The 12510-nt window shown below is 46.5% G+C and overlaps 1 protein-coding gene across 1 annotated transcript; it reads left to right on the forward strand.

Annotated features, from left to right (window-relative positions):
- Window positions 1-510: 510 nt before the first annotated feature.
- On the forward strand, window positions 511-2104 carry LOC124667734 (acyl transferase 7-like). The gene has a single exon (XM_047204988.1). It carries the CDS (start codon window positions 622-624, stop codon window positions 1936-1938), a length of 1317 nt encoding a protein of 438 aa, XP_047060944.1. The 5' UTR covers window positions 511-621; the 3' UTR covers window positions 1939-2104.
- The last annotated feature ends 10406 nt before the right edge of the window (window positions 2105-12510 follow it).

The raw sequence follows: 12510 nt of genomic DNA on the forward strand, positions 1-12510 counted from the left end.
TCTTAAAACCAATGACCCAAAATGAATGGCTAGCTGTAGCATGCACGTGACTTAGCGTGCACGATAGAGTTGCATAGCCCCCAAACACAGCAACACAAGGTGAATATTTCGAAGAGAAAATCTTGGTGCTGCAAGATTAAAAATGACATTAAAAGGGTAAATCACTGGTCCTCCGTACATTTTTCAGAAAAAGAAGTCAATTAGTCACCTATAGAGACAACCGTGGAGTTGGTTAGGGCAAGAGAAGAAACTTCAGAGTAGGAGCTGCTGCTGTCATTAGTTGGCGAGTTGCAGCACGGGGTTGGGATTGGAGCTGGATAGAGTGAGGAAAGCGCCATTCCACCACCTTTTGAGCCCGACGTTCATTCATATCGCGTAGGACCTCCTCCTCACCAGAACAGAGCACAATTCTCCGTCTGCTTCCATCCGACTGCTATCCTCGTCATCCTCCCGGAGACCTATAAATACCACGCGCTCCTCCCTTCCCTGCAAAGTCAAGCAACCCACACACCAAATCCTCCACCCAAGCTAAGCAAGAGAGCAGCGGCCAAGACTGTCTCCGTCCACCGATCAATTCGTCCTATCTTACATTTTACCAACTCCATTTCGTTCTTGTTCCCAATGGCGGCAGCCAAGTCCGTCGAGCGGCTGGCGCAGCGCCTGGTCATCCCGGCAGAGCCGACGCCGGCCGGCCCGCTCCGCCTGTCCTGGCTCGACCGCTACCCGACCCAGATGGCGCTCATCGAGTCGCTGCACGTCTTCAAGCCGTCCCCTGACCGTGACGTCAACGGTGCCGGCCCGGCGAGCACCATCGAGCGGGCGCTGGCGCAGGCCCTGGTCCAGTACTACCCTCTCGCCGGCCGCCTAGGGTTCACGGACGATGGCGGCCTGCTGCAGGTGGACTGCGGCGGCGACGGCAGCGGCGTCTGGTTCACCGAGGCCGCCGCCGCATGCGGGCTCGAGGACGTGGAGTACCTCGAGCACCCGATGATGATCGCCAAGGACGAGCTGCTCCCGCCAACGCCCGCCGATGAGAAAGACGAGCGCAGGCTCGTCCTGCTCGTCCAGGTCACCACCTTCGCCTGCGGCGGCTTCGTCGTCGGTTTCCGCTTCAGCCACGCCGTCGCCGACGGCCCCGGCGCTGCGCAGTTCATGGCCGCTGTCGGGGACCTCGCCCGCGGCCTTAGCGTGGAAAGCTTGGCGGTACAGCCACAGTGGGGCCGCGACGCCATACCGAACCCGGCCACCGCCGTCATCGGCAGTCTGCCAAGCCCCGCGGGCGCCAAACACCTGGAGTACCTCGCCATGGACATCTCGGCCGACTACATCGGCCACTACAAGGCCCAGTACAACAACGGCGCGCACGGAGGCTCGTGGTGCTCGGCGTTCGAGGTGCTTGTGGCCAAGGCATGGCAGAGCCGCACACGCGCAGCGGGGTTTGAGCCGGACTCCGACGTCCACCTCTGCTTCGCCATGAACGCGCGCCCGCTCCTGCACGCCTCCCTCCCGCGCGCCGGCGCAGGGTTCTACGGTAACTGCTACTATATCATGCGCGTCACGGCGCCCGCCGGCAAGGTGGCCGGCTCGTCGATCCCGGACGTGGTGAAGATCATTAAGGACGGGAAGAGGCGGATGCCAGCGGAGTTCACGCGGTGGGCTACGGGGGAGGCCGGTGCCAATGGCGGCAAGGACCCGTACCAGATCACGTCGGACTACCGGACGCTGCTCGTGTCGGACTGGTCGCGGCTCGGGTTCGCCGAGGTCGACTACGGTTGGGGGCCGCCGGCGCACGTCGTGCCACTGACGAACCTGGACTACATTGCCACGTGTATACTGGTGAAGCCGTGGGCACACAAGCCAGGGGCACGGCTCATCACCCAGTGTGTGACGCCCGACCGCGTCGCCGCCTTCCACCAGGGAATGCTCGACATGAACTGACCGGAGCTCCTGGCCTGGCCGGAGACGAGGAAGAAATGAAGCTGAAGCCAAAATGGATTTGATTTGACTGCGTAATTAGACATACGGGCATTGGATTGGTTCTATGGTGTGTGATGTGGCCGTGTGGTGTAACTGAAAAATAAGAAACTGATCCTGATTTGGGCGAGTTGATTATTGTTTGAGTTTGGTGGGAAGCCACTAACTAAACTTGTAATTCGTGGAATAAAAATCATCTGATACATTTACAGTTTATTTACTTTATTCAAATATTTGTCCGTGCTCTTGTTTCTCGAAGAGTTCAGCAGTGCGTTTGGTACTAATGAGCTGCAAGTGACTCTGGGTACATCTGAACAGAATGTTTATAGCCTGGGTTCGTACGTTTTGAACTGCCAAGTGCCAACTGACAAAAGTGAGCACGTGAACCTAGTTACATTGCACTAAACTTTATTTACAAGGATCTGGATCATCTTTTTATCATTTCTATTTACCAGCTAACATGCATCTCGGTGCAACTTGCAGCGTAACTTACTCTGCATCTTCGCCAGCAGCTTCAAGGAATCCAGCTCAGACCATAAAAACTTCAGATGCAATTGACTTGATCGTCATTGGATACTGATTCGAACCTAACTGAATATCTTCACCTGAATGGACAGTTACGCCGACACTCCCTTTTACAGTGTTCCAAATGGACCAGTATTATACTCTCGCTTATCGAACCAAATTCTTCAGCTTAAATTTGCAAAAAAAATCTTCAGCTTAACTGACTGCAACAGGCTCTCACAACTGGATGCTTCCACAGATGTGTCCAACCAGAAAGTGTCGGCCAGACCTAATTACCGGAATCAGATCACCGTGCTATGCTAACCACAGAGACTTCAAAAATAATAACATTGGCAGCTTAAAATAAGACCATATAACATAACCACATGGGTGAGCTGATTACAAAATCATATTTGATTAAGCTGATCTACTGCTAGTATGGTAGCACCGCGCATATGATCTAGACAAAGGCGAGCTACCAGAATATAAAAGATCTCGCGTATCTGATCTAATGGGCCATTATACATGGTGGTTAGCTACAACATTAGAAAATGATGGTCGTGCAGTCTCTCGTTGGCTAATCCTTCTATCTGACACTGTCCGGTTGTATGGTGTTTTGGGACTTTGGGTTGTTAGTAAGTACATCTGAGTTCTGACTATCTACAGGGATCTGTCTGTTGCCATCTGATTCCAAGAACTAGCCTAAGTTTGATGGTCAGTAGTGTAACAGAAAATAAGCAACTCCCTCGGCACTTGAATTCGGGGAGTTTCTTCTTGATTGGTATTGGCAGGAATCCACCAATTACTCATTCGTGCAGTGTAAGAAATACTTCGTATTTGTGATATCTGCAGTTTTGTTCTCCATTGTCCATACAAGCAAACAAACATGACCGAGTTATTGCTCAGCCAAAACTGGGGTGAAGTAAGCTATAGCCTGCACCATCACTTGCAGCTTGCTTCGATAGAAACTGGGGCGAAGTAGCATCAGTTATTTCTGTTGTCTGAATTTGCTACAGTTGTATTTTATTCAGATACTTTGTTTTAGCAAATAATTAGGCTGACAAGTGAGCTTGTTCACTGTCAGGTTAGTCGAAGTTTGTTGTCAGTTAGCTAGTTTAGCTCGCCGCTTAGACCGGATCATGGGATGGCATGGTCACAACGATCTTGGCGGTGGAAGTGGCCAAACTTCAGAGGATTGTGGGATGGCACGGTCGCACACTCTGACTGTCCAAGTTTTTACTGCTTTCAGTTAGCTTGTACTTAGGAAAGTATAAGAGGAATAACAGAAAGAGAAAAGCTGCAAGTTTGCACGCAGCACCAAAATCAGTGTCTCCACTCCCTTGTGTTCATCTCACCCTCCCTCGCTCAATATCTGTCGAGTTCTCTCGTTCGCAACGACCACTAGCTCAGATGCAGCTGATTTCAGGTGGAGTGGACACTCCTTAAAATCTCCCTGAATCTTTTCCTTTCTGAAGTGTCACAGGTACACTGATCACCTTGTTTGTGAGAACTCCACTCTATCCCAATCAACTTCACTCCACTCCAACTTACTGTTTGGTCTATTGAAAGCTAAACAAAACTGTTCGATTAGTAAACTATCTGAAGATTCACTACCACATGAAAAAGCTGATTACAAAGTCCCATTTTATTTATATGTGATTTACTGGCATGCATGGTAGCACTAGACATTTGATCTACACAAATGATCAAATACCATATATAAGATCTTGTGTATTTAATCGAACAACCCATTGTGGGTAGTTAGCAGTGATGGTCGCGCAGCATCTAGTCGGTGAATCTTGTTGTCTGACGCCTCACCCTTCTCATGGAATTGTTGGGCCACTCTTGTTTTCAGTCGTAGACTTGTGCCCGTTTTCAGTTTTGACTGCTCTTGTTTTCAGTCTAGTCCAGAGTCAGTCGTTTCCCTTCTATTGTATCTGGTCATGTACTTTGCCCATCCAAAGCTTTCTTCTTCTTAATTAAGCGCATGCAGTCCTCCTGAATGGATCGGAAAAAAAAAAAGCCCTTGTAAGTTTTAGCTGTGTGCAGAATAGTTTTGTACATCTGAAATGGATCAACAATTCAAGAACGTTTACTGCTGGACAAAAACAAAAGGTGCTTTTTTACATTGACGATTGAGCTGATCGACGCATCGAGCGCATGTAAATTAAGTAAACTAGTCATCAACCCGTGCATCCGCACGTGCCATGGTTAGAATGTTCATAAAATATAAATAATAATAAAACTGAAATTTCAGAATACTTTCTTATTCATAAAATATTATGGGAAGTTCAATTTATTTTCTTATATTTATTCTAGATTTTGGTTATTTTCTTATATTTGTTCTACATTCATTTAATGTAGTACTATTGAAATGTATGTATGACACTATATTATGATAACATTCGTTGATCTTGTTTGAAAATACAAAGTGACAAACTAATCTAATTTACCTTTTTTAGTTTTATTTTCATCGGGAAATCTTGGAGAATGATTTGAATCCATTTCACCAGATGAATTTTTCTAATCAAGCTATGGTTAAAGAATTAGGAAAAATACATAAATATTAATTAATACATAGTATATGGAATGAACGCTGAGTTGCAACTTCAACAAAAAAAAAACCTTATAGATAATTTCAAAATAGCTAAACCAAAATGCCATTCCATCTACATCCTATAACCTACAACTTACCAATAGAACCATAGGAAAAGTAGATACCGAACATAAAAGAAAGCTTAGTTTGCATCTCCGTCAGAAAGACAACAGCCGTGAGACATCCTAGTTACTATGCAACTATGTGACCATGAGCGACATGTCGTATCCTCTGCACCGTGCCCTACACCACCATTATCATAGAAAGAGTGCTGGCATAAATATTTCAGCAATTAAAAATTAAATTTTATGGTGTTCTAGGAATCGTGTATAAGTTAGACGCATGGGAGATTACTCTTTGTAAGCCATGAAAGCAGATAAATTTTTGGAGGATCTTATTACGTGTTATGAGCAACAACCTGCATCGTATGATGTTGTTCCGGCTGCTTCAATGATGTAAAGCCATTTTTATTCCAACGGACTGCTGGAAGCTATTGTTCTGACCCTTCAATTGGACAGAGACTTAGAATGATATTCTTTCATATTAAAATTTTAATAGGAAAAAATACTATTTTAAAGAATGAGCTATAATATGTGGCATCCCTAGAAAGCAGTTTGACCAGGACAAATTTTTGGAAGTGAACCGTAGAACTACTGTCGTATACATATGGCAAATCTTTTGGCTACAATGAAAAGGTTAAGTTCGATAAAGCTAACATGAAAAAATTCATCTATCAAGCCCCAACGTCTTGAATAAAATACTTGTGTGTAACATGAAGGAACGGTGAATTTATTTAGCTTTAGCAATGAGCAACTTAGCCAAAACATACCATATTTGATTTAACAGGCCATGTTAGTATATTATTTTCCTGTAGGGTTAACAAATTTTTATAAGATTATTTAGGACACCATTATTATTTATACATGTGGCACACATGTGCGTAAGAAAGTAGTGCTCCATCCAATACAAATTAATTATTGCAGATTTACGCTAAATGTTGGCTAAAATTCGTATAGGTCCACAGAACCTACAACAACTAATTCAGATCAAAGGTTGTAATAAATTTATAACTCATCATTAACCTCTCCTAGATATAAACTACTCAAATTTCTATACATTTGGAAAAATAATAAAAGGATAACATTTATATATTTGTGTATATAGCCAACTAATAATCCTAATTTGAATGCATAGAAAAAGTACATATAGCCTTAGAAGTTTCTCCTCCGGTCCATAATACATGTTGTGATTTTAGTTCAAATTTGAACTAAAACCATGACAGTCAGGACAATGAAAACAATTTCAATACGTTCCAATATCTATGAATGAGTTCGTAAAGATTATAATTTAGATGTGAATATTCTTACTAATCAATATATTTACTTTATACCAAATAATTAATTTATCCTATTAAGAATATATTTGTGTATGCTTGTAAGGTCTATGAAATTAAGTGCTACACCACTGCGTGTATATTCAGCAATTAAAAAAAAGTAACCATGAATGTTCTAACTGGAGGTTGAACTGGTATTTGTTGAATTCATCCTCTCCATACAACATACCTACATTTGGAAATTATTTAAAGTAAACACCTGCTTTGTTTTACTGAAAGAACCATAAATATGATCGCATAGTATACTGTACTCGTTTTTTGGATGTAAAACTTAGATCTATGAAGTCTACCAGATGACTTATTACATCAATCGTGATAAACATATAATATTCTCTGCTACTTTGGACATAATTAACAAACCTATGCTTTTCCACATGGACCACGGTACTTGATTCATACAGCTTCCTAGAGAAGCTTAGATTATAGAGGCCTGATTAGAAGGACTACGTAAAGCATTAATTGTTGACTACATTGTACATGCCACTAAGAGCATCTCCACTCGTCCCCCCGACGAGGCCCCCGGCGAGCCTTTTTTCCATCCGGACGGCGTAATTCGGCCCAGTCGCGCCCCGGTTCCTCATTTTCGTCCGGATTTGGGCCTAAATTCATCCGGCGATCCCACGCCATCCCCGGCCCCCCGGGGAGCGCTAGGGGACTCCGGACGAAACGAAAGCGCGGAAAATACCGAGGAAACTTCCCGCGCGTCTGGTGGCCCCAACTTGTCGGCGAGAGAAACCGATCATCGTCCTCATCGCATCGTCTTCCGCGCGCTGTAAAAGCCTGCCGCCGGTCTGCATTCGCCGGCCACGCGGCGAGTTAATTTCATCGTCTGCCGCGCACGCATTGTCTTCCGCGCGCACTAAAGGCTGCCGCCGGTCAGCTCGCCGCGGACGCGTCGCATTCCACGCGGCATTAATCCCCCGCGCCAGCCGCGCCTATATACGCCGCTTCGCTCGCCGCGAGGCGTACCCCGTGCTCCACTCTCCCTCCACTCTCCCTCTACTCTCCCGATGGCGTTCTACGACGACGACGGCGCAGCCAACAACGGCTTCCCCCGCCGGTCGCTCCACGCGTGGGAGGGGCACCTCCTCCACCGGGCGGGGTACCCCCGCCCGCCGGACACGAGGCCTCCCGGCGGCGGGTGGCGGCTTAGTGCCGGCGGCGTACCAATCCCGCCGCCGCCTCATGGCCACGCCCTCGACGTCGCCATCGAGGAGGCGCGGATGACCTTGACGGATGAGGAGCGCGCCGAGCCACGCCACCACCCCGACAACTACACGGCGTGGAACTCGTACTTCCTGCGGCGGTGGGAGCGGGAGCTCGCCTCCTACGACGGCCCACCGCCTCCGCCTCCGCGCAACAACGCCGCGGGCCGCCGACGTTGGTGGAGTGCGCCGGGCCGGACACTCGAGGCCGTCCTCGAGCACATCGAGGGCGGCAACTTCCCGGTGCTCACGATGCCCCCTCCATCGAGGGCATCGGCGAGCCGCCGCCGGGGAAACGCTCGGCAGCCACGGCGCATGGCTGCCGGCTCGTCGTCTTCGGATCGGCGCCGAGGTCATCCTTGGCGCCGGTGAAGAGGGAGGAGGCGACGTCGCCTTCGACGCCGGTGCGCGTCAAGAAGGAGTCGGCGTCTCCGCCGCCGACCAGAGGGCGCAGCAGCGGCGCCCTCGTCATCCGCGACCAGCCTTCCGCGCCGCAGAGCCGCCGGAAGAAGACGAAGAAAGAGGCCGCCGCAAACCAGCTCGCCGAGGAGGAGGCGAAGCGCGCGGAGGACGCCGCGATGGCGGAGGCGATCGCCAGGTCGCTGAAGGACATGGAGGAAGAGAAGCGCGCGGACGACGCCACACTGGACTGGGCCGGGCGCGGCCGGGAGCGCCGGGGCCGGAGCGAGCGGCGGCGGGCGCTGCTGGACCTAGCCGCCGCACGCCAACTCGCCGCCCGCGCCGCTCCAACCGCCAACGACGATGTCGCGCGCTACCGCCATCCTGCGACACCTCCATCCGCCGTCGCTGTCCCCGTCGTCGACCTCGAGTCCTCCGACGACGAATGGTACAAGCCATCCCCGGGGTGGGGAGACGCCGGCCAGGGCAGCAGCCCGGGCCGCGCAGCCGAAGGTCAACGACGACGGCTCCGACGACGACGGCGGCGACTACACGGTGTTCTACCGCCATTTCGGCATGTAGAGCGCCGTGTTTTAAAATTAGCATTTGAATTCCCCTAGCCGAATTCGAAATATAGTCGAATTCGGCCTCTATGTATGAACTCCGCCCGTTATATAATAAATATCATTAAATTTAGTCTATATTCACCCGTTTTTAGCCGTAGTTTGTCAAGTTTCCGTTTTTAAATTCGCATCGTCGACTTCGCCTGGGCACGCGGCTGGGAAACTACTACTCCCCACGCCAAATCTTTCTCCAATCCGGACGAAAATTTCGCCGGATTTGGGCGTGGGGAGCGCCAAGAGTGGGGATGCTCTAAGATGTAATACGACCAAGCCTGAGAAGTGGTGTGCAGATCAATCACTCACGGATGTCAAGGCCCCGATACTTATAACATGCATCAAATTCTATCATCGGCAGTTCTGGAGGTACCTGATACAGAAGAGACTACTGCTAGATCGATTCAGAAATTGTAGCCATTGGGCCGCAGTCCAAAATCCACGACGTTGGGGGTCTGCCGTCAGACGCAAGGGGCGAGGGGCATGGCCAGACCGCCGCAGTCTAATCTCCAAAAGAATTGGGATGAACAAACATTGGCTGCTGCCGCCGGACGCAGGCGGCGAGAGGTAGATGTGACTGCTTCTAGATCGATCAGTTTCCACCCAGATCGTGAGACACCAACAGATTTTTTTTTTCATTGCAAGAAATCTATCTTCTTCTTTTTTTTTTTTTTGAGATTAAAAGAAATCTATCTTCTAAGGGGCTCGGGCCTGAAGAGACGCCCGGCTGAGATCGGAAAAGCCTAATATCATCTAACGGCTCTACATTAATTATTGTTAGATTGGATGGACGTTATTCTCTAATCTCTAGGATTAACGTGGTGTTTCGTAGGGAGTCTCCAATTAGTAAATATATATAAGATGGATCCACCTGCTCTTCAAGTAGATGATGTGCCTCTGTAGAAGGAAGGACCTGATCAGTTGATGGAGTGAACATAGAATTAACATCTATCTATCTCTGAATCATCAGCAGAAAAAAATCTCTCACATTTCGGCCCAAGAATAATCGTAGTCGTGTTTCTTCATACAAAACGGAGAAGTTTTCGGCCCATAAGAGATCCAGCAAGTCTAGAAGGCCGCCTGCAACGCGCGGGCACTGGGCCAGGCCCATTTTGTATGGTTTCTAGGTTTTCAAGGTTACACTGGTTCGGTCGTTTTTTCGCTTTTCTGGATTTTTCGGGTTTCTGCTGGTTTTAATGCTATTCACACGTCGGGTTTTTAACATTTTAAATTTTGAGCATTTTTTATTTTTTTACATTTTAAAATTTCAATATTTTTAATTTTGAACATTTTTTTATTTTGAACCGCGCCATATTGCTGCCCTAGTCAATGTCCAACTTAACTCTTTAAAGCGAAATGAATCTGCTCGTTACACGACCCAAAAACTGTAAAATAATCTTCACGAGCTCTTTCAAGTATAGGGGCTATATCGTAGTACTTTAGATAAATAAGAGTGTCGAACCCAATGAGGAGCAGAAGGTGTTGACAAGCAGTTTCGATCAAGGTTTCACAGTAAACACTAGCAAATAGGTTTTTAGGGGTATTTGGTACTGCAGATAAATAAAGTACGAGCAAATAACATGCAGTAATAATAATTACAGCGAGTGGCCCAATCCTTTTTAGATCAAAGGACAAGCCGGTTGTTGGTTGTTGTACTTATGATGACTAAACGTTCCTAAGGACACACGGGAATTTCGTCAAGTGCTTTCGCTTCACGTAGCCGAATAATCTTCATTGGTTTGATAAGTGATGTGCTGGTGAACCTATGCTAATGCACTAACCCATACTTGGACTAATGCATACTTGGAATTATACCCCTTGCACGCATCCGCAACTACAAGAAATTAATTAAGATAAATCTGATCACAGCCTTAAACTTTGAGATCCTACACTCCCTAATGCACCGGTTTCCTAACGGGAGTTTGGGTTTCTATCTCTCCCGCAACCCCACAATTAGTAGCCAAATACACGATGCATTTCCCTAGGTCCATAAAAGTGAAGTATCATGTAGTCGATGTTCACATGACACCGCTAAAAGAATAACACAACAATTTAAATATCAAACCATTAAATATTACTCAACATAGTTCCACTACTAACATCATGACTTCTCCCTTGTCCTGAAGAACTAAACGAACTAGTCACGAGACATCATGTGGATCATAATCAGAGGTGATATAATGATGAATAATAATCTGGGCATAAACCTTAATTCAATCGTTTCACTCAATAGCATCAACTATAAGGAGTAATCAACACCGGAAAAGTTTCCCCTATGAACTAGGCAAGTATTAAACCCAAGATGTTATAGCGGGGCGGAGTGGAGATGGCGGTGATGATGGTGCTGGTGGTGGAGATGATGATCCCTATGAAGTCCAATTCAATGGCAGTGACGATGGCGATGGTTTCCCCCCTCCGGGAAGGAATTTCCCCAACCGATTTCTGCCTGCCGGACAGCTTTTCTCTCTCTGTGGTTTTCCGCCCCGTAGCGGCGGCGGAATATTTCTCTGTTCGCTCCCTTAGTCTTAGGGTTCTCGGGGGATGAAATACGCGAGGTCATTACGTCAGAGGTGGGCCAGGGCCACCATGCCTAGGCGCGACCAGGGGATGTCCCGCGCCTAGGGGTGGTGTGGGCCCCTCCTGGCCACCTCAGGCTCCCCTTCTGGCTTCCTCCGTCATCTGGCAAAATAGGAGTTTCTAGGTATTTTTTGGGAATTGTTGTTCTTTAGAAATATGGCATCTTGACAGTCTTTTTTCCAGCAGAATTCTGACTCCGGCAGTTAATTCTCCAATAATCATCAAAAATGCAAAAATAGATGAAATAACATAAGTATCATCTCTAAATATGAAATATATCAATGAATAACAGTAAATTATGATATAAAATAGTGATGCAATTTGAACGTATCAACTCCCCCCAAGCTTAGACCTCTCTTGTCCCCAAGCAAAACTGAACTTAGTAAACCAGACCACGGGTTTACGGAGTGAACTGTCGATAAACAAAATACGGATAAGAAGCATCATACTTACCAATACACAAGTCATTATAGACAACAACTTCCTCTTATATAATCCGACTTGCAATGAGTAAGGAGTCACTAAAGAGAAGTGCATAGAGAAAATCATAATTGATGATGACAAACTTTCGTTCTTGATCAGAGAAAGATTAACATATTGTAATTATCTTTCGAGCAGAGTCTTTATATTAGAGCTTATATTGGAGAAATCACATGCTCAATCTTTACAATCATAGATAGCTTTCAGCGTTATATTCATTCAGATAAAAGCATTATGCTACACAAGAAATGATAAATTATTTGATTTAATACATCAACATACATAAATGGTTGGATCACAACAACTCAAATGGTTGCTTGAGATAGAGAGGAATAGGTTTATTGACTCAATATAAAAGTAAAAGATAGACCCTTCGTAGAGGGAAGCAAGATTACTCATGTGCTAGAGCCTTTTATTTTGAATGCAATAGGGGTGTTGAAAATATATTTTGAGAGGTATGCATGTCTATGTCAACGAATGGCATCAAATGATCTATCATCCTTTCATATAGTGACATCAAGAGCGGCTCCCATGTAGTTCTCCATTGCACACCATGATTTAGGATCTCTCCAGTACACAATGTGTGGAGTTTTATTTGTTTATTTTATATTTTGTTTGGGCGGGGCACCCAGTTGCCTTGCTTTTTTGCAATATTAAGGACTTAGCATATTATCCATGCTAGTCGCGGTATGAAGTCATGAAAAGACAATAAACCATTCAATACTTTCTCATGAGCTAAAACAAAACACAAAACAAGTATTAGTT

This window comes from Lolium rigidum, chromosome 6 (genome assembly GCF_022539505.1).
Source record: "Lolium rigidum isolate FL_2022 chromosome 6, APGP_CSIRO_Lrig_0.1, whole genome shotgun sequence".
NCBI classification, from domain to species: Eukaryota; Viridiplantae; Streptophyta; class Magnoliopsida; order Poales; family Poaceae; genus Lolium; species Lolium rigidum.